Source organism: Gobio gobio (assembly GCF_949357685.1).
Source record: "Gobio gobio genome assembly, chromosome: 13".
NCBI lineage: Eukaryota > Metazoa > Chordata > Actinopteri > Cypriniformes > Gobionidae > Gobio > Gobio gobio.
Window position 1 is genome coordinate 22,497,037 of NC_137106.1, and position 22,999 is coordinate 22,520,035.

At 39.4% G+C, this 22,999-nt stretch overlaps 1 protein-coding gene across 2 annotated transcripts in view; it reads left to right on the forward strand.

Annotated features, from left to right (window-relative positions):
• Positions 1-22,999, forward strand: part of ccdc88c (coiled-coil domain containing 88C) — a 71,640-nt gene that overhangs the window by 18,431 nt on the left and 30,210 nt on the right. For both annotated transcript variants that reach the window (XM_079833325.1, XM_079833326.1), the window contains exons 4-16: positions 9,901-9,970; positions 14,319-14,377; positions 15,027-15,110; positions 15,197-15,337; positions 15,467-15,654; positions 15,896-15,977; positions 16,423-16,581; positions 16,947-17,093; positions 17,829-17,973; positions 20,361-20,542; positions 20,628-20,765; positions 20,873-21,943; positions 22,647-22,774. In XM_079833325.1, the coding sequence (XP_079689451.1) occupies positions 9,901-9,970; positions 14,319-14,377; positions 15,027-15,110; positions 15,197-15,337; positions 15,467-15,654; positions 15,896-15,977; positions 16,423-16,581; positions 16,947-17,093; positions 17,829-17,973; positions 20,361-20,542; positions 20,628-20,765; positions 20,873-21,943; positions 22,647-22,774 (2,594 nt within the window). The remainder of the gene's footprint in view (positions 1-9,900; positions 9,971-14,318; positions 14,378-15,026; positions 15,111-15,196; positions 15,338-15,466; positions 15,655-15,895; positions 15,978-16,422; positions 16,582-16,946; positions 17,094-17,828; positions 17,974-20,360; positions 20,543-20,627; positions 20,766-20,872; positions 21,944-22,646; positions 22,775-22,999) is intronic.

Here is a 22,999-nt window from a genome sequence, read left to right on the forward strand (position 1 = left end):
CGCCCAAGTCCCACCCCCGAAAGTTCGCGAACCTTTCAAAAGTCCCACCTCGCAAGCAGGGCCGTTTGGAGGGGGAAATATTTACCCGGAACTTCATTTAGACCCTGGTTCCTGCGGTCGAAACACACCGAGTTCCCCCCCAAAGTTCCTGGTTCCGGGGTAAAGTTCCTGCGGTGGAAACGCGGCTTTATACTCGCAACGCTTTGCACAGCATAAAACATGTACCTTGAATTTCATTACCTCCATGATGCTTTGCTACGCTGTGCTTTTTATGGCTTTCCTAGTGCAACTGTGTAATTCGTAGCTGGACAAACTCCTAATTAACATGGAAGACATTATGTTAGGTGTGTAATTAATGCTTTATCTATGTATGTTATCTTACGATATCTGCCTCAGAGAATGATGGGAAATGTACTAGTTATGTGACAAACTTGTTGCTTCATGAATAGGCTAAATTAGTATTTTTTTGCAATTCTGGCTATTCATTCAACAGTACACAAAGTTAATCGTTCTGACGAGACAACCCTAAGTTTGGTACCCTATGTTTTTTGTTGCCATTACATATTATGTATCATCCGATTGTTGCTTAAGGACATAGCACTCATTTTATATGATGCTTGTTTAGGCATAAATCGGGTCATGGCTGAGTCTGTATTGTTTTAAGGGAGATCTGTGTGTCTATTGTTGATTAATGTCGCCCCTTGTTTTTGCTCAAGATAACTCCAGACTGAAGGTTTCTCTTTTTATAAACCTGCCATATGGAGGAACTCTAGCCTTCCTCCTGTCTTTTGAAGGACATCTGTTGCTTCTGAATGTGACACATGTAGCAAACATGTCCTCTGTGGGCCACTGGTCAAAGATCAAACTGTCTTTAAAAGGTAATGATTGAAGCCCGCCTAACCCCCCTCCTCTTGGTCAAGCCGAGAAGTCTTATTCTCCTCCACTTTGGTGTAGTTTTTGGTCCTGAGGTGCCGTGATCTGAACATCTATGCAGATTTGGTCCAGATGCTGTGGCGGTCACTTTACCTCTGTGGAATGGGACAGAAGTGGGGGAGGTTCCACTAGGCTGCCTTTATTTAATAAAGAATTGGGGTAAAGAGGGAGGTGGTATGGCTCTCTAGGTCAATTGAAGTTGCCAGGGAGTCTGGAATGCCTCTCTTTCTCTCCCTTCTGTCCCTGCTGTTGCCCTCTGAGTCAATGGGTAGGGAAATCTGGGGTGTCCACGCACATGCAGAGCCTGTAGGATTTAGGTTTCCCTTTCCCTAAGCCATTTGTCTTTTTGTTTTGTTCAGGGATTTGGGGTTGGATCCTTTAATTATGAGTTCTTCATTTTAAAAATTTACCTCAACTACAAAAACCTATGTATTATGCTTTGTTGTTCTTGTGGTCTTATAGTGCATTGTAGAGAGATCACAAAGGCAATAAGATTTCTGCTAACAGGAAGTGATGACATCACATGTGACCGTGTCACATAGCAGCAGTGCTCACCTGGGCTCTTTGTGTACAGTTTGTTCACTTGTTAGCGTTTGATATTTATGCTCTATGTTTGTGAACACTATGTGACGTCTTGGTCTTTATGTGGTTTCCAGCTTTTATGACTCCCAACATTCCCCACATTAAGGATTTTTTACCTAAAGAGCAAAGTTATGACTACATATGCAGTATATTTGGAGTTTTTGAAAACATGCCATTCTGACAATATATAAAGAACCGTTTGGGTTCTAATGTTGCCTTCAGTGTTTGGACAGGAGCTCTGTGGATTGGGCTTATTTTAAATCTATCTACCATGTGGGTGTGTGTTCATGTACAGAGCTGTTGTCAGCATGTGGTTTACTCCACAGGAGAGTGAATATAGAACACTGGGCCACTGAGTACAGATAGAAATGGGGCCACAAATTAGGTAAAATTGACCTTCACTTTCAATAACACAAACGGGCATGACTTTTTCTACATGAGCAATTTAAATTAAGCTATGCCAAAGTCTAAATAATAACCACAGCTCAGGATGAATATGTGGCATGATCGGGTCTGGTGAATTAGATATTGATCATTTGTGGGTTTCTCCATTGCATATTCCGTGAATAACCCTCAGGCAAACCTGCATTATGGGTCACTGTAACAGAGGAGAGGACCACCATGACCATTGATCAGTCCCTTTTGACACCAGCATACGTTTCAATCATGACCATGGGCACATTTGTTTCAATTTTCTCCAGTGTAAAATGAGAAAAAGTAAAAATTAGAAGTCCTAGTTGCTACATACTGAAAACGCATTTCTCAAAACTATTAATAAAAAACCATCACAAATGTGCAAACTTTGAAGACTATTAAATATCTGATTTCAGAGCAACTTCATGCATTTTGTACATTTCAGATGCAAGAACACATTTTAAATATTTCTACAAACAGTTTTGGTTTTGTTTATATTGTTTTGAGAAAATTGCGCCTTGTTTGAAGATATGTATCTTTTGCTGTTTGAGATATTAGCAGCTTTTTGAAAACGTACACACACGTATATTCATGTTTGCAAAATAAGATATTTATGTCTGTCACTGTCAGATTTTCACTACATTTATTGTTGTGGATTTACAGTAATGATATTGTCGCTTTCAATGTAAATAAAAAAAAAACTTTCAGTAAAATCCAACAGATTATTTATAATATTATTGTATTTGTAATTTAAGCATGCTTATTATTAAAGAAATTTAAATATCACTTATTGTCAATACAATATATATTGTGACACCCCTAGTAGGGCTGTAATCAACCAAAGAAAATCTTGGTCGACTGAAGTCCTGAAATTTTCGACTAAAAATCGACTAAAATGACGTTAGGAAAAAAAAAACTTTAAATGAATAAGCTGCACACTGTGTGCAGTACTTGGTAGCCTTGTTGTCTGCCTAAATTAATTATAAATAAACATAAAAAACTAGTAGGCTATTTGCAGTATATTAAATAGTTTTTGAGCTGATTATTTTGCTCTGAAATGAGTCTGACACACGAGTCTGACGGCTCTGACAGCGTTGCATCACGTGCACCTGCGCAATATCATAGCCTATGACTTCCGAAAATATAGTACTTATGTGTTGTCAACTAGATATCATCACAAGAACTTTTGAGGAATATGCAACATAATTTAGACAATTGTTTTTGTCATATGTATTATAATAACTGACAGACACTCATTTCAGCCGCTCTGTGCAGCTCGAACAGGACTATTAACTTAAAGCTTTTACTCTTAAACACAAAAGGCACGTCCACTTTAATAAAAAGGGAATATTTATTAACAAGCCAGATCAAGAGCAGAAAAAACGCTCACAATTAAATAAATAATATACAAGAAAACTAGCCTTCTTCAATCTGTCTCTCTTCTCCAGTGGGTTGGGCTAATCCAAAAGAAGTGGAAACAATGGGGGTGTTCTGAAGACAGACTGTTACCAGTGAAACAGGGGTGCTCTGAAAACACCCCCATTAGCAATTAGTGCTTTCCACCTGATGAAATGAACGCGGCGCGGCAAAACTGATGAAATGAACGCAGCAAAAGTAATGAAATGAACGTGGCTCGGCAAAACTGATTAAATGAACGCGACAAAACTGACAGTACAGATCCACTTAGCGCGGTGTTGTGACGCTTCCCCTCATGTGTATGTTGATGGGCGTTCCTCAAGTTTACCGCTATGGGTGTGCGTTTGAGCCAGCGGGGAATGAAAAACAAAGGACACGCGAGAGACTTCTCTTCTCCAGTGGGTTGGGCTAATCCAAAAGAAGTGGAAACAATGGGGGTGTTCTGAAGGCAGACTGTTACCTGTGAAACAGGGCTGCTCTGAAAACACCCCCATTAGCAATTAGTGCTTTCCACCTGATGAAATGAACGCGGCGCGGCAAAACTGATTAAATGAACGCAGCAAAACTAATGAAATGAACGCGGCAAAAAATCGACCAATCAGAAATTTGGTCGAGCCAGAACGTATCGACTAATAATCGACTAATCGACTGGGAGATTACAGCCCTAACCCCTAGTTTGCGCATAAAGTAACACAATTAAAATGTAAAAAAATTAAATACATAATCTGATTTATACATTTTATAAATAATAAAAAAAGAAAAATCTGAACTCCTTCCAAGGAACCCATCTGGGGATCTGTTCAGATTTACAAAATGAATTCATAAAATAACCAGATTTGCAACCGTAGTTTAGTGAAATAAGCGTTCTGTATGAATTTGTTTATTGTCCAGTAGCAGATTCTCCGGTTTCTCGTATGAAGTATTCTTGCGTTTCCTCATTCCTGTATCTGTGATGGCTGCAGTCTCAAAATGGAACACAATGGCACTGAATACTCCTGTTACTCACCTCTATTCATCTGAGCCTGGCCTATTCTAATTCTGTATGTATTGTGGTTAGCATGAATGGTCATTTTGCTTTGACTTTCTACCCATCAAATCCAAATATTTACTTGAATTTTGAATCCAAAATAACATCCTCACAGGGAGCATACTCAGTGATCCTTTTTTTAACTTTTCTGAGTCCATTTGTTTTCTGGTATTGTCTCACTGGGCTGAGGAGAAGCTGCTGATGTTCTTTGATGTTCAGTTGGAGAAATGTGATTGGCAGTAGTGTGCTGATCCCAGAGCTCCATCACTGCTGTGTTATTGATTTATTACTACTGGAGAGGGCTCCCATGGCCCCCACAGCCTTTTCCTCCATCCATCCTTTCATCTCGGATGAAGAGCACTATTTACCTTTACCTTTATCTTTTTCTCATCATATTTTATTTATTCATTTTTTGTCAATACAATCCCATATTCCTCCTATTATTCCTCCTGGATTAATTATGAGTCCTTTCAAGTACACTAAAATTCAAATATTTTTGAACTACCATTAATTTAATCAAAAATACAGTAAAACAGTAATATTAAGAAATATTACAATTTAAAGTAAATGCTTTATATTTTTTTACATTACGCCAGTCTTCAGTGACATCATTTTAATATGCTGATTTGCTCAGGAAACATTTCTTGTTATTATCAATGTATTGAACCGTTGCGCTGCATAATATTTTTGTGGAAACTGATGCATTTTAGGATGATTTGACACTAAGGGCTGCACAATATATCGGTTTGGCATCGATACTGCGATATGCGCATCCGCGATAATCACATAACAGGATGTGCGATGTCAAGTATAGGGATCGTAGTTGATATGCGATCTGTACAGACTAGGCACCAGGTTCTAAATGAACGTGATTCTAGGATTAATTGCAAGGTTTAACCATCATAAGAGTGAAAGTTTATAATTTGTATGTGTTTAGGACATGTCATTTTGAACCATTCAAGCGCAAGAAGATACGAAAGAGAACACAATATCGGATCTCTCGCACTGTTTTCTGTGCACACACAGAGCAGTACAGGAAGGACGCGAACACCAAATTCCGTTTTTTTCTAGTCTATTTGTGCTTGAGAGGACACATACAGGCCAAATTATGGCAAAATGCCTGACTCTTTTTGTAAACGCAGTCACTTATGGCTTACATGAGCGTAAACAATTGAGAAAGAAAGCGGATGTGTATAATTTATACTGGGTCTGTGCATTATCTGTTTTAAATCACTTTTGTAGCTTTTACATAGATTAATTATATTTAATTTATACAGTGAAGAATATGCAGTGTTATTTTACATTTGTTTATTCAATATCTGTACCTAAATACTTAATATAAAAACATTTTATAATTTAAAAACATGAAACTACATTCGAAGGACATTTGACCCCTGTAATGTGACGCATTTTAAATGGAACTGCAGGAAGTAACTTGGTTTTATCAATCAGGATGTGATTAGATGGAATCATGTTAGGTTATGATGGTGGTAAGCAGAAACATAGCATCAGATGTGAGGAAAATTGCATAGTTAACTAAGAAAATGTTTCCCATAAAATAACATGCACTTATCATATCATATCATATTATCATATCTTATCTTATCTTATCTTATCTTATCATATCATATCATATCATATCATATCATATCATATCATATCATATCATATCATATCATATCATATCATATCATATCATATCATATCATATCATATCATATCATATCATATCATATCATATCATATCATATCATATCAATATATATATATATATATAATATGATATCTATATAAGCAGGAACATTTATGTAAGGAAGTAAATGAGGTTCACTTTGATTTCATGTTGTTTTTGAGATCAGTTTAGACGATTTGTGTCTCAACCATTCTGAATGGCAACGTCCACTCCCAATATATAGATAATCATCATGTGTTGCACTGGCTCGTAATGCTGAAGCCAGCTGGGGGTTGGACAGCCCCAGAGCCAAAGGCCTGTCCTACTTTACCGTTCAGGCATTGTTCCACACGGCAACAGAGGAAATGAGCTCAGGAAAGTTTCTATGAAACTTTCCAACTATCCTGACCAGTTGCACCATGACCTCATGAAGCCAAACCGCCATTTTTAGTGGATGTTCCAGTGGAGTAACAAAGTATGAAGGTGTCAAGGTTATCTTTGTTGTCCTGATTTTACAGTGGAAAATGCCATTTGAATGTTGAGTATTGAAGTTTTGGAGGCCAGCATAACCAACACTCCCATATTTCCTCATTGTGAAATCCAAAACGTTGTCTTTTCGCTCTTCCTTTCACACTTTTTGCTCTGATTTTACTCCATTTTATAGAATTTTTTGTCTTCTGTAATGGTCTTTTTGTTTTCAAAGGGCTTTGGCGTAGAATATAGGTTAGTCTTTCAACCAACACCTTGCTGGCGTTGCGATATGGATACATGTCCATCAATAATTTACTTCAGGCAGGTAATTTTCAGTTATGATGCAATTACAGGTCCAGTGTCATCCTGTTATTATCTGCCATGATGTTGTGGTGACATTACTTTTAGAGTTTGTTTTGTTTGTCCACTCTGTTTTGTTGTATTTGCAGTAGTTTCTGTATCTAATGTATCTAATATGGTGTAGGCACCTTAAGTTCCCTAAGGCTGTCTCTGTCAGGTAGAGAACGTTAACTGATCCTTCATCATTTTTTCCATCCTCAGCTGTTAGTTGAAACCAGATACTGACTCTGGCATGAAAGCCTCCTCGTCTTGCATATGACTCAAATCTAGTAATTAACCTGCTTGAATTTAGCAGCGCTAGAAATGATCAGGTTAACTGGCAATTAAAGAATGAGGTGTTTATGGAGAGAACGCTTAACGTGACACTACTGTACACACCCCATCATGGTGCAGCTGTAGAATAAAACGGCATTGAGCTTTTTTCCCCTCTCAAGTTGAAACGTGCACCTTTATGTAATTATACACACCAGACTGGCTGTCAGTCAAAAACACTTAAGTTTCTTCCCAGAGTGCCTTTCTTGTTCCATTGTGCATAGTTATCTCTGAAGTGGTCTTACATCAGTGGTCCTGAAAATACAGGAACGACAAGATTCCTCAAGTGAATTGTAAGGTTTGTCTTGCGTATAGTGTAAAGAAACCTTCGTTTTGTTGAAATGTAGAAAGTGTCTGATGTGTATTTAAATACTATGTAATGATGCAAATTAGACTTGGACTAAAATCATTTTCTGAAACGAAAGGAGTAGTTCATCACCCTCTTATTGCTCCAAAACGGTATGACTTTGTTTCTTCTCTGGACAGCATAAGGAGAAGTTTAACAGAATGTTGACGCTGCCCTTTTTGATACAATGTAAGCATATGGTGACCATTAGAGGTCTGCACAGGCTTCAACCCCGGCCTCTACCTGAGACCCGACCAGTACTGTTAAATTTGAAGCCCAAACCTGAAATCGCTGAACAGTTTTTATAATATGCTGTATTTTAGGATTGCGTGCAGCAGTCACTATAGTAACATGTAAACAAACACAGTTTCATCAAGGCACAGCGGCCTCTGCTGTAGAATAGCCTACCTGTATTTTTGCTTTCGTAAGCCAAAACATCTTTGCAAGTCCTGCACATAACCGCTGAGCTCTTCGTGAGTCATACTGACAAGTTCATAATTCTTCCACAGTACAACTTTCACTGCATCATTTGCCACCATAATAAGTTCTCCCTCATTGTGCGTCGTGCCATCTGCCATGTTGTGACCGAGTGCGTAAGCGAGAGGACAAGTTGCCTTAAAATGAAACAAACCTGACCTGAACCCGAAGGTATTTATGAATAATTAGGTCAGGTAGCAGACCTCTAGTGACCATGGCTCTAAAACTCTTCAAAAAACTAAACAAATACGAAATTATAATAATCCTTTCAAGTCATTTCAGTTGGAATCCAGGTGATAGGGAGTTTATATACAGTATGTGTATATAATTTGTATTAATTGTTTTATATATTCTCACACATTATTGACAATAGAAAAAGCACCAAAATACAATTACATACACATGCATACAATTTGCTACTGACTATTCCAAATCTTCTAAAGTGTGGAACAGAATTACATTTCTGAAATTAGTCATTATTCTCTGAAAATCCCTCTATCATAGCTCTAAAATACAAATTTTTTTTCTTGCACATTTAAAATTGTACATTTAAAATGCTTTGTACCAGTTAAATGTCAAAAGCTATTGGTTTTCATGTCATATAACAATTTCAAAGAGTTTGTCTGACAGTTAACTGGTTTATCATTAGAAAACATTAAAAAGTGTTGTATTGAAACTCCTTCAGCTGCATAAACTTATTGGCAAAGTAGATGATAACAAGAGTTTTTGGTTCGTTACTTTTGAAGTATTCTCAGTGTTTGTAAGGACAGCAGTAAAGAAAGGAATGCTCGCAGGCCTCTGTTTTGACAAAGGCAGTTTGGTCTGGCCCCAGCCTTAGATGGGGCGGCTCTATTATACTGGATGAGGGTCGTGTCTCTGTTGGTCTCTATGCACAAAGACCTCCCCTGGGAGTCACTCCTCTGAGATGAAGATGGAGTTGTCAGCAGGGGGTCCGGGTTTGATGATGTCAAACGGGAACGGGATAGCGCATTTTCTCATTAGCTGTGTGGCCATGCACTCGGGTGAGAGTGTGTGTCCATCTGCCTACAGCACGACTTCAGTTTGATGAAAGTAGGGATGTACAGAACCACATATTTTGTGTATGTGTGTGTGTGTATATGTATGTGTATATAAAATATTTTATATATAAATTTATATTATGTTATACTTTATTATATTAATTGTATTTTATTAATTATATATTATATATATTATACAAAATCTGTGATTTAAAGGATTGTTCTTTTTTTTTTTTTTTACGATTCTCAAATATAATTTCTTGTCGGTTGCACAGAAACGATAAATCTAGTATGTAATTCTGTCACTTTCAGTGCTCTTTTCTAAGTGTGTTTTGGAATGAAGGGTTTGGTCAATTGGACCTGTTTGGTCTTGTTCTTTGTGTACTTTGTTGATCTTTGTTACCCTGGAGGCCATTGTGCCTGAAGTCCGTTAGTACATGGGCACACGTGCACTCCTGCATGTTTATGCCCTCATTTTTTCCCCCTTTGCCTTTAAAAAAAAGAAAAGGAAAAAATAAAAAAAATTATTGCCTAGCTCATATTTTGCAAGTATGCTGGAATTTGATGTTCTCCACCCAAGACATGTCTTGTCTGGGGCTGTTAATGCTTCCCATTTCCATTTTGATTTCCTGGCTGTCTGTTTGTAAGTAGGAGTTTCCTGTTCCCACGTTACCACTGACCCTGTTTTAGGTACTCGCCCCAAATATTGACACCCGGCCATCTCTTGGTCTGGTTGCCATCTTGATTCATGCCTACATTGCCCCTTCACTGTTGTCCTTTTACATAGATTAAATGTTTAAAGTGCCATCACAATGCACTAAAAGTTTCCATGTCTACCCGTTTACAATAAGCAATTTCTTTTTTCTCTCAGGAGCATCTTCAGCAGCTCATTGTCATGAACCTGCCCAATGTGCTGGCCATCGCCAAGGACCCATTATCAGGTAATGCTCATTCATATAATTGTAAATAAGCCACTAGATCGTGGTACAAAATGGATGCCTTTCTGGTTTAAGTACATTTTTAAATGTTCTATAATATGTTATTAAACTGCGTTGTTCTCAAGCTAAATTAAGTTTTTTTTTTTTTTTTTTCTTTTTTTTTTTTTAAATATGTGTGTTATAAATTTTTACATTTTAAATATTTATATCTTCAGAAAGCTAATAGGATTTATGGTGCCGATGTTAAGATTTTACTATTTAATTTGAGATGATTCGATCATGGTCGTAAAACAATAAGGTGTGGTTACACTTTATTTTAAGGTGACGTAATTACATTGTCCTTACTCAGATAAGTACTAAGAGTAATATTAATGAACTACATCTACTTACTATAGAGTATATGTAGTAAGTACATGTAATGACGTGCAACTATGTCACCTTAAATTAAATTGTTACCTAAGGTGTTTAATGCTGACCTTTTTACAAATATCTACTTTTTGTTTGCCATACAAAATCATGATGGGTTGACATTCCATTTTGAGAAATCTAACAAAACACAAGGACAGATGAATCTCTCTGCTTAACATGTTACTTTGTAAGATATATAATCTGTGGACAGAATTTCAAGAGAAAATGAAAAATTGTATTATCATATATTTATTTTTCAGCAACAAGTTAGGCATTCTTTTTTTAAAATTTGTTATAGAGAATGCCTATATTAACACAGAAAAAGTCGGCATCAGCTATTCATTCATCAGCTAATGTATTTTTTACACATATGACAGGCCAATATAGCAGTTGTTTTGTAGAATCACCATCCTATCAGCATACTTTTATTTTCTTACTTTTATCTGACCATTTGCTGTATCTTCACTATAGTCTATAAATCACCTACTACCACTTTCCATCATGCCGCAAAGCAAAACAAATGCCCTCCTGAACAAACCTCCTCATTTATCACCTCACACTCACACACCAGCCTTCATAAGCACCATTTCAACTTTCTGATATGGGGTGTGCGGACAAGGTTCAGGCTCTCTGGGGAAGGAAACACGTGTTGTAGACCTTGTAATGGCAGGAGGAAAGGAGAAAGGCCAGAGGAAACTACTTGGGACCAAGCCCAGCCCTAAGCGCTGACTGGGGATCTTGCTGTTGACAGTAGAGCAGCTAGAGACATGAAACCAGAACAACTAGGAAATATGGTCTGGGACTATAGTCAATTATAAAGCTTTAATCAGTCATTATACAAAAATATTTGACTCTAGAATGCTGCAATTTTTGCAATCAGAGCTGTACATTTAAGGCACCTATTGTAATCGTTAGATTTCTTCTTCTTATTATTATTCTGCCATGGGAGTCTATGGCAGCCCATAGAACTGCTTGCGGGGAAATTATAAAATTTGGCACACAGATAGAGGACAGTCTCAACTGTCACAATAGCAAATTTGGAGCTGTGTAATGAAATATTTAAAAATAGTATAGAGATAAAATGAAGTGTTAGCAAAATTAAAGTAACTTTGATGATTTTTCAAGCGTTTTTTATTGTCTGCATTGTATATATGTTTATTTCTTAGCTCCAGGGTCCTGTTAGTGGTTGCGATATATTAGGCAGCAAGTGAACATGTTGTCGTCAAAGTTTGTGTCAGAACCAGGAAAAATGGGCAAGCGTAAAGATTTGAGTGAGTTTGACAAGGGCCAAATTGTGATTGCTAGACGACTGGGTCAGAGCATCTCCAAAACTGCAGCTCTTGTGGGTGTTCCCAGTCTGCAGTGGTCAGTATCTATCAAAACGGGTCCAAGGAAGGAACAGTGGCGACAGGGTAATGGGTGGCCATGGCTCATTGATGCACATGGGGAGTAAAGGCTGGCCCGTGTGGTCTCATCAAACAGATGAGCTACTGTAGCTGAAATTGCTCAAGAAGTTAATGCGGGTTCTGATAGAATGGTGTCAGAATACACAGTGTATCGCAGTTTGTTGCGTGTGGGGCTGCATAGACGGAGACCAGTCAGTGTGCCCATGCTGACCCCTGTCCATCGCCGAAAGTGCCAACAGTGGGCATGTGAGCATCAGAACTGGGCCACAGAGCAATGGAAGAAGGTGGCCTGGTCTGATGAATCACATTTTCTTTTACATCACGTGGATGGCCATGTGTATGGCCGTGTGCGTCGCTTACCTGGGGAACACATGGAACTAGGATGCACTTTGGGAAGAAGGCAAGCCGGCGGAGGCAGTGTGATGCTGGGAAACCTTGGGTCCTGCCATCCATGTGGGTGTTACTTTGACACGTGCCACCTACTGTACCTAAGCATTGTTGCAGACATGTACACCCTTTCATGGAAACGGTATTCCCTGGTGGCTGTGGCCTCTTTCAGCAGGATAATGCATCCTGCCACAAAGCAAAAATGGTTCAGTAATGGTTTGAGGAGCACAACAACGAGTTTGAGGTGTTGACTTGGCCTCCAAATTCCCCACATCTCAATCCAGTTGAGCATCTGTGGGATGTGCTGCTGAACAAACAAGTCAGATCCATGGAGACCCCACCTCGGAACTTACAGGATCTGCTGCTAACATATTTGTACCCGATACCACAGCACAACTTCAGGGGTTTACTGGAGTCCATGCCTCGACGGGTTAGGGCTGTTTTGGCAGCAAAGGGGGGACCAACACAATATTAGGAAGGTGGTCATAATGTAATGCCTGTATACATTTTATACTAAACTTGTCTTGTATAATAACTTAACTGGAAATACTGTAAGGTTTGCATTTAAATTGGTATCATATTATGTGACCCTGACACCTGATCACTTCTGCAGGTCTGTTATACTCCAAAATACATATGGTCCAGTAGACTGTTGACAACAGACACATATATAACAGGCCTTTTGTTATAATGAGGTGTGTATCCGATCTGCAGGTTGACCTTTATGAGTATGTGCGTAGACTAGATTTCCTTCTCTGCTCATGCTTGCTACCTACAGGATGCTGTATAATGGTTTTGCATATACAAAATTAACCTTTATCTAGGTTATGGTGTCATTTTTTTGCTTGTCATAGATTATCAAAACAGTCTGAGATAATTTTTTGGGGTCTCCTGGTTGCTGTAGATCTTATTTCTGTAATTTTTGTTCAATGGTCTACTGACCACATTCTAGTCATGAAAAGCTGTAACTAGGAAGTAATGTTTTCCCAGGAAAATGACTATTATGAATATATTTCACAGAAGGCCTTATGTTTAGGGTTTTTTATGTGCTGGTTGATGTGTTTCTTATCTTGTTACCTGTGCAACGTTTAGCTCTCTGATGTTTGTGTTTTTAGTAAGCTTCACTTGTAGTGGACAATAGAGTCATTTCCCCACGGTTGGTAAAGAGCTCCTCCTCTGCTGTCTGTGTAAAGGGGGGTACGATGCGGGGTGGGGTGGGGTGGTGTTGAGCAACAAATGGTCACCATGGCAACAGCACCCCCACACCCACTCCATTCTCTCCAGAGTATTTATTAGTCTTAGACTGCCAGACACAAACAAACTCACCAACACGCACAGACACAAGCTTCAAAAATGTATTTGAAAAAGACTTCATCTCAAAGGGTTTGTGTGATTTGTAAAAGAGTTGGTGTGTTAAAGGGTTAGTTCACCCAAAAATGAAAATTAGCCCATGATTTACTCACCCTCTCAAGTCAGCCTAGGTGTATATGACATTCTTCTTTCAGACGAATAAAATATTATTAAGAGTTATATTAAAAAAGGTCTGGCTAATCCAAGCATTATAATGGCAGTCAATTGTTGCATAGTTTTTGAAGTCCATAAAAGAGTGCATCTATCCATCATATAACTGCTCCACACGGCTCCAGGGGGTTAATAAAGGCCTTCTGAAGCGAATCAATGCATTTGTGTAAGAAAAATGTCCATATTTAAAATGTTATAAAGTAAACTATCTAGCTTCCGGCCGATCGCCTTCCATATTCAACTTACGCAAAAAGTGTAGTGTCTCTCGCAGTTCAAAATGCTTACCCTACGCCTGAAGAGCGTAACTGGTGTGCAATGTCATCAGACGTAGCGTAAGCATTTTGAACTGCCGTGTGGAGCAGTTATATGACGGACAGATGGACTTTTATGGACTTCAAAAACGACCCATCAAGTCAATGCCATTATAAAGCTTGGATTAGCCAGGACTTCTTTAATATAACTCTGATTTTATTCGTCTGAAAGAATAATGTCATATACACCTCGGATGGCTTGAGGGTGAGTAAATCATGGGCTAATTTTCATTTTTGGGTGAACTAACCTTTTAAATTCTTTAATTTCTGTTTTTATTTATAGTACCTTTTATTCTCAATTCTTGTTTGATCCCTCAGGTAAAAGCATGGAGGAGATGAAGAGACTGCTGTTGCTGATACTGGGCTGTGCTGTTCAGGTAAATTGTTTGAACTAGCAGAAATCTCCAACCCACATTTTGAGACCATTTCAGAAAATCATATCCATATCACCATGCCTGGGCATGCCTGTGCTTTTCCAGAGTAAAACTAACACACGCTTATTATGCTGCAAAATCAAGCATCTATTCAGATATGTCCCAGAGAAGATGGCAAAGATAATTGGGTTAGATTTGTTAAAGCTTTTGTGTCTCCTTTTCCTGAGGATTGTTCCTCACATGTCTGTTTTGTGCAAGCCTGTTTGTCCCCACACATTTAGCCCCCTATCCAGCTGGTTTTTCCTGTTCTATGAATGGATAATAAACAGGTCACATTGATTTAGAGCCTTAAACTTCACAGCATAACATTTGCCTGTTGATTTGCTTTCTGTTCTGAGTCTCTTTGAGCTTGTCTAATCCTCCAACATAACTTCCTCTCACTGTATTCCAGTCACGAGGTGCACAGCTCAGTCTTTGTCCCATTTGAAAGTATCTCCTACATTCTTTTATTCAAAGACAGGCTCAATCTCTGATGTGATTCCTGCTTTTTCCCTCTGCCAGCAGTTTATTTGACTAACCTTCTTACTTTACCTTTTCCTTTTATTTTTCCATCCATTCCCTCTTTCATAATTCTCTTCCTCTCTTCCAACAGTGTGATCGTAAAGAAGAAATTATTGAGAAGATCAAGCTGCTTGACATTGAGACACAAGCTACCATTGTGACTCATATTCAAGAAGTGAGCTTCCCTGATGTCAGATTATATTTTTTATATATCATACATGGAGCATTTATTTGAGGCCTAACATTCCTTTTTGATTACAGGTAACTCACAACCAGGAGAATGTTCTGGACCTGCAGTGGATGGAGGTTGAGGAGATGCCTGCTGAGCAGTTGGATCCTTTGTCTAGGACCATGGCCTTTCACCTACGTAAACTCATAGACGAGCGAGATGAGTCTGCTGAGGTATGCCGATCTTAGCAGCACCAACTACAGTCAACTATTTATTTTTATTTTTTTAGGAAGTTGCATTAAACTTCTGAAGAGATTGATCATCACTGGCTAGATGCTGATAGGTCTGTTTTGTGTCTTTAGCTGATCATAGAGCTGACACAGGAGAGGGACTATCTTCAGTCCCAGCAGCCTTCCGGTCTCTTGGGCTTTTCTAGCCCTGAGCACACATCCCTATCCCCCGTCACCCTACTGTCTAAAGAAGATCGTCAGCATTTAGCTGTTGAGCTGGCTGACACAAAGGCCAAACTGCGGCGCTCTCGCCAAGAGTTGTAAGTGTGTTTTGTACAGTTACAACTTTTTGTTTTAACTTGTTTTACTACGTTCTCTGACAGCCTTAGCACTGTCAAAATAAAAGTCCTGCTTCTGATACAGAAAGTAGAAAAACAAATCAGCCGATGTATATTAAAAAGTGCCAAATATAATCAAAATATTGGCCTTGGAAATATATTGGTCATCCACTAGTTTAACCTGTCAGTATTGTAAACACTTTTGTGTATGTGCTCTCTACAGAGAGGAGAAGACAGAGCATTTGATTGATACCAAGAACGAGATTGAGCGCCTGGATGCAGAGATTCAGAAACTCAAACAGGAGGTATCACATCAAGGGCCAGATTTACTAATCAGGGCAAATTAGCGTGAGAGCACAATTCCAAACAAGGGAGTGGAAAGTTCTGCCTGATCTACTGACGACGCGCAAATCACAGAACACCGATGCAGACAGATCATTTTCATAATGACCAACACAATCTACCAAAAGCAGCGCAAATTAGCGTCTGATCTTTTTTTGGCCAGTAAATAATAGCGCAAATGCCAGTAAATGAACTTGCTCAAACCTTAATTTTTCACTGCGTGGCTTTAGTAAAATCTGAGAGTAGTTTTTAATGGCAAAAGAGGGTTTGCACTGGCGCAAGCTGTTAGTAAATCTGGCCTCAATACTTTTAAATTCACACTTTACATGGCTGAATCAAACACTTTACTGAAGCTTCGTCGATCAGTTATCTGGTTATACATCATCTGTTGTGTTCGTGTATGAGTAGAACATGCAGTTGGTGACAGAGGCACGTTCAGTGCGGGTGTACCGTGATGAGGTGGATTCTCTAAGGGAGCGAGCTGGAAAAGTGGATCGTCTGGAAACTGAACTGGGCCGCTGTAAAGAGAAGCTAAACGATGTCCATTTCTACAAGACACGCATAGAGGTAACACACACTAACCTATATTTCCATTTTAAAAACTTGCTGTCATCATTGTATTAAAAAAACAGACTTGGACATCTTTGTCATTACCTGGAAAAAGCATAAATCATAAACTAGCCACACTACGCTTTAATCAGAAAGGGAGAGATGGATTTCTTTGTGAGGTGATTGATGTACAGCTGCCTGCTGAGAGCCCCTGCTGCTTTTATTTCTCAGATATAATGCCTCAGGTGTCCGCTGAGGCCCTGAGCTGTCACTGACAGCCCTCTGACTCTCTCAGACTGCTGTCGTCATGCTCTCTATCACTTTTGATCTTTTCTTTTTGTCCATCTCTTTATTTTTCTCTCTTGTCTCTCTTTTGTGCACAGGAACTAAGAGAGGACAATATGACCCTGTTGGAAACCAAGTCAATGCTGGAGGAGCAGCTTTCTGGGGCTAGGGGGCGCTGTGACAAACTACACGAGCTGGAGAAAGAGAACCTTCAGTTGCGCTCCAAGTTGCACGATATGGAAATTGTGAGTGTTATTGGGAAATCATTTTTGTTGGTGTTTATACATGTTAATCTTTACACACCTTTCAATTCACACCTTACGAAACAATTCTTGTTTCATCTTTTTGTTTTGTAACCTAGGGTCAATAAAACCATACTGTAGACCTAGCTGATTCATTTAGACCTTTCCAAAGTATATGAAAGCTTTGATACTTGATACTTGAAGGTTCTCTGGAATTGACCACAAGAATGCCATTGTTCCTTCAGCTCTGGGCGGAAACATGCATTATGTAACATATTTAGTTTACTACTATTTTAGTTTAAGGCCTGTTCACACAGAAAGCAACTCAAAGCAATATGATTTGCTGAAAAAAAATATTTTTTTGCTTATTTCCTTGTCATTGCAACAATGCAACAACTTGGCAATGCCATAGGAACCTCAGAATACCCTAGCAGTATTGTCACCAAAGCAACTGGCAAGTAATGCCCTAGCATGCACTCAGACACTCTAGTCACACAACCTAGCATACCTTGGCAACCACATAAAAACTACCAAGCAACACACTAGGAACACCATAGCAACTGTCCTCTCTACCAACCTTGGCTAGCTTTGCATGAAAATGTATAAAGTTTAAAATTCAGATCATTTTTTTTTTTTTTTTTTGAAGATGAATGTGAGAAAACGTCGCAATGGATTTGTGAATCCCACCCCCACCCCAGCCCTAAGTATATGATTTTTCCTCTTTTGAATGCGGTTTAGGACAGGGACAGTGATAAGAAACGTCTGGAGGAATTGCTGGAGGAGAATATGTTGCTGGAGATCTCTCAGAAACAAAGCATGAATGAGTCAGCTCACCTTGGTTGGGAACTGGAGCAACTGTCCAAGAACAATGAGGTCAATGATGGTGAGTCCACTACAGTGCTCTTACAGAAAAGTTCAGTTTGAAACCCACTGAGACGATGGGTCTCATTCACTAAGCATGCGTACGCACACATTTGTGCATGAAATTATGTAGTACGAATGATTTTAAGAACAAAGAACAATTCACCAAAGATTTCGTAAAATGTCATAATCAAAGTTTTTTTTTTTTAAAGTAGAAGAATGTACACAGGTGACGATATTTATTTTAGTACACTTCACCAAAAACCACACTACAAAAGAATCGTGTAAAACTCAGTAAACCTTGATATTATTAGTTGTGAAATGAGAACAAAATGTATATGCACACATGTATACAACTAAATTAATGATCTCTTAAATATTTCCTAATTTCACTAAACATTTTCATTTAGTTTCGTGAAAATTTTCTTGCATGGATCTTTATTTTCAATAAAAGGGCTTATCTATGCTTTTGTAGGCTCATTTTGTAAATATAAACAACTATTTTGTACGTGCAAACTGGGTGCTGGTGTGATGAGACGTCATGCTCAGCTAGATTCGCCTAGAACTCGTGCATCTTTGGCTGCGGAGCCGCGTGAAAAGTAAAAAAAAAAAGCGCTGCACACTGCCACGCGAAATGGGGTTTTTTGCACTCAACGCGCACTACCGACCACTCCGCGATGACATCATTTTTGCCGCGCGCACCCTCACTCGTGCGGACGCGTCGAGTATAAACAAGGCTTAACATAACTATAATTAAATTTAAGTATATTGCATTAATGGTATTATATAATCCATATATAAAAGTATTAAATAATACCATTTAATTTAATCTTAAGTACATGCAATCATATAGCCTACAAGAAAAGCTACGTTATAGCTTCAGCTGTGATGTTTCTCTGAATAAAGCAGATATATGCGTGTGTACAGATGGCTAATGCAAGCTCCGTAATCTGGGTCTGTATAAAAGGTGTTTATTGTGAGAACTGGTGAGAATGGCACACTTGGCATTGCTTGAGGATCCGGGCGAGAGCGTGTCTTCAAATAGCGGCAAGTTTGACGAGAGTGAGGAAAGGCTGTAAAGAAAGCATATGCAGAAAGCCCTAATATGGAGATTCATGTGCGTACGAACGTTTTGTGAATCCGGCGTGAGATTTTTTTGTGAGAAGTTCTCCTGTGCGTACAAATATGAAAGAATCCACACAATTATTAGTGAATGAGACCCATTGTCTTAAGCCCTGTCTACACCTGGTATTAAAATGCGTTTTGGTTGATTGGACGACGCTAATTACAGGTGTAAACGGGGTCTTAAAACATTTTGAGCTTGTCCATTTTCGACCACTTCTAGAGGTAGCCAAAAACGCATTTGACCAGATTGCTTACATAGTGTAAACGCTCATGTGGTCAAATGGTTTCGAACAGCCACCAAAGACCACCTACTCTCTGTCTACTGACCTTTTATGTAAACGTTATGGGAAGCGTGAAAAAGCCCATACATTTACCTGCCCATGTTCCTTCCCCTCGAAGAAATCAGGACAGAAGTTGTTGAAAGTGGACAAAAGAGACCAATTAAAATACCAGGTGTACAAGGTAATATGTCTTATTTGTCTATCGACCACAGTAGACACTACTCTTGAACTTGAATATTAGATTATCTGTTTGTAATACTAACCCAACATAGAACCCTTTAGAAAATACAGCACAAAGAGTCAGATTTTGGTCATGTGCTGATGACCTATTTTCTGTTTGTCAATTGTTTGTTTTAAGAACCCATCCCAATGCAAATATTCTGCCTCCAGAGAATCTTGCCGTTTTGTTCATGCAAAATGAACAAACACTCATTTGCTACTAATAGAGCTTTTGAAGCAAAAGTTTCTGAAAACAATTAAATTCTCATTTGTGCATGCTTAGTGGCGTTAATTCGCTCTTAAGTCAATGTTATCTTGAGAGAACTGGTATCTGAAATATCTCTACCCTCTGGCTGTTTGTAAGCCGTTAGGTGTGTACACATTGTTTCAAAGGTAATGCACGGGTGACTCAGCATCTGCCTACTTAATGTTTGTCACTCAGGCTGCAAGCTCAAATAAGTATAAATACAATCTATATGCATACAAGAAACAATATATATAAAATATATAAGAAACAACATAAATACAAACAAATTGTAGTTGATCAACATCTTTTAAATAACATTTTTGATATCTAAAGAATAGGTACATCTTTGTGGGATTTAACATCTAATTCATTAAAGCATTATTTATTGATAATCAGTTATAATAAACAATCAGTAGGTCTTGGAACTGATGTGCTTCTATTAAGAAGGCATAATTTTTGGCTGATGCTCATAATTTCAATTAGATATGTTGGTGGTGATCTCAATTTGCTGCATTGTTTTGTCTTCCCCTACTTCAGCCCGTAAGTCATTCGTGTTTGAGCTGAATGAGTCCACATCCAGCCAACTGTTGAAGCTGGAGAAGGAGAACCAATGCCTTCAAAGCACAATCCAGGAGTTAAGAGAAGCCTCCATTAACTTGGAAGAAGGTCAGCTTCATGCATTGGAGCTGGAAAAAGAGAACCAGAGCCTCAGCAAGAAGGTACATCTCTTTTCCACATTTACTTTTTTACTGACAGCCAGAAAATTGAATACTGATGCGAAAACGTATGTGTTGTGTGTTTTAGTTAGAGCGTCTGCAGTCCCATTTGGACCAGGAGAAACAGACAACTCAGGACATGGAGAACCTTGGAGAGGAGCTACTAAGGGAGAAACAGAGACTTGAGAAAACTCTAGAGACAATTCAGGCAGATAAAGACAGACAGGTGAACATCTAAAGAAAGAAAACTCTCCTTATGTATCATGATGATCATAACTGTATATGCATTATTCATTCATAAACTTAATTTGATTGTGTGTGGGGTGTTATTAGATCTCAGAGTTGGAGCAGGAGAAAGAGCACCTGACCCAAGCAGTGAGCTCCCTCCGGAAGCGTGCTCAGGTGAACAGCGAGGCTCGTGTGAGAGAGGTGGAGACAGAAAACCGCGTTCTCCACCAGACCATCTCTGAAACGGGTGGTAAACTGGCTCGTCTGGAGTCTGAGAAAAGGCAGGCAACTAAAGAGCTAGACTCTCTCCGTGAACGAGGAGAGCGCTGTGAAGAGATGGAAAAGGAGGTAGCACGCCTAGAGCGAGTCCGAGAGCAACTACAGCGGGAAGCCGCTTCCTTAAAGATTGGCAGTGAGCGGGTTGAGGCCCTGGAGTGTGAGAATGCTACTCTTGAACAAGACAATCGCCGCCTGAAGAAGCTTGCTGACACAGCGCAGAATGCCAGCCTACGCTTGGCTGTTCTGGAGAAGGATCACCACCAACTTGAGGAGGAGAACCTGGAGCAGCGGCGTGCGTTGGAGACCCTGCGGCCGGCAGCTGCTCGCCTGGCACAACTACAGCAGGGACATGCCGAACTAGAACGGGAACACGAGGAGATGTGCCGCACTCTGGAGGAGCTCCGCTCCCAGGCCAAGAGGAGCGAAAGATTGGAGATGAGCTGCAGCAGTCTGAGCCAAGAAAACCAACGGCTCCAACAGACTCTCGAGAACAGCGCCACCAAGATTCAGAGTCTAGAGGGCGAGCTGAGGCAGAATGAGGCGGAGAAGAAGGATCTGCGCCGAGAGTTAGAGGGCTTGAGGCAGACTCAGACATGGGCAGAAGCAGTTGAGAAGGAGAAAAGAGGAATGGAGCAGGAATTGGGCCTGGCTGAGAAGGAGAAGAAGCAGCTGGAGAAGGAGGCGCGTAGGTTGAGGCAGCAGTTGGAGGCCAAGGAGGCAGCGCTGGAGGAGAACTGCCTCAGGCTGGCCAGCATGGAGAAAGAAGGCACGGCTCTCAATAAAGAGTTATGCCGCCTTAAAGAGGCTGCAGGGAGGCTCAAAGAGCTGGAGAGAGAATACAAAGACCTGCAGAAACAGGCCACCATAGATAAGAAGACTGTGGCCACACTAAGAGAGGTAAGTGACACGTCAATGACATACAATAGTGTCCACAATAAAGAAAATATCTCCTTAAAAATGTTCTAATCTTTGTATTCATGTTGGTTATATGAGGTTTTGAAAAACATGTATAATATTTTCATGAAAAATTCAAATTAAATTACTCAGATAATTCAGATAAACAGATAATTTCTTCTATATTTTGATTTAGAGCTGAGCTAAACGGATCTGAATGCGAGCTTGAGAAAAGCACACTATTAATTGCAAGTGATCAAATAAGATTTGTGTGTCCAGTATACCTACGTGTGTTACAAGGCTTTCAAAACCTGCAGGAAAAATGGAGGTGCATTATCTCGCTCTCCAAATAAAGTGCCCCGTCAAGTCGCGGTGCAGAACTCCCTGTTGAGCTAAACAATTTCCACAATGGAGGAGACTTGTATGCTATATTGTGATGCTCCGTGCTGTAGTCATGGCCAAAATCTTTGGACATACTGTTTGAATACCATATGTCACCAGTCTGTTAAGATCCTGAAAATTAAGATCTCAATTGTCTGAATTGTTCTGAAAAAGATCATTAAGATGCATTTACATAGAGTGAATTTCCATTTCATTTCCGATTTTAAGACTTATTTACCTTGACACACAGTCTTGAGGGTCTGTGGTGATGCTCTGTATGATATCACTGGAGTTCAGTGTTGGCTTTGCATGTTCTTTCGAGCAGGAGCTGGTGAACGAGAAGCTGAGAGTGCAGCAACAATGTAATGAACTGGAGAAGCTGAGTCACGAGCTGGAGAAGATCGGCTTGAACCGAGAGAAACTCCTACAGGAAGAGCACAGCTGTGAAGACAAGTGAGTAAGATTTGTTAATAAGAAAATGATCTGTCATATAATTTCTTGGGTTTAGAGTTCATTGGTAGTTTGTGATTTACAAGGTGTTGTAAGATCCTGTAAAGTGTCTTGTTTGTTTTATGTGGACGCTGCGTTCTGAAAGTTGTAGCAGGTGAGGTGCTGCTAAAGTTGTAGACTTTACTTTCCAATGCGACATTCTCATGATTCTCTCTTGTACATGCCATC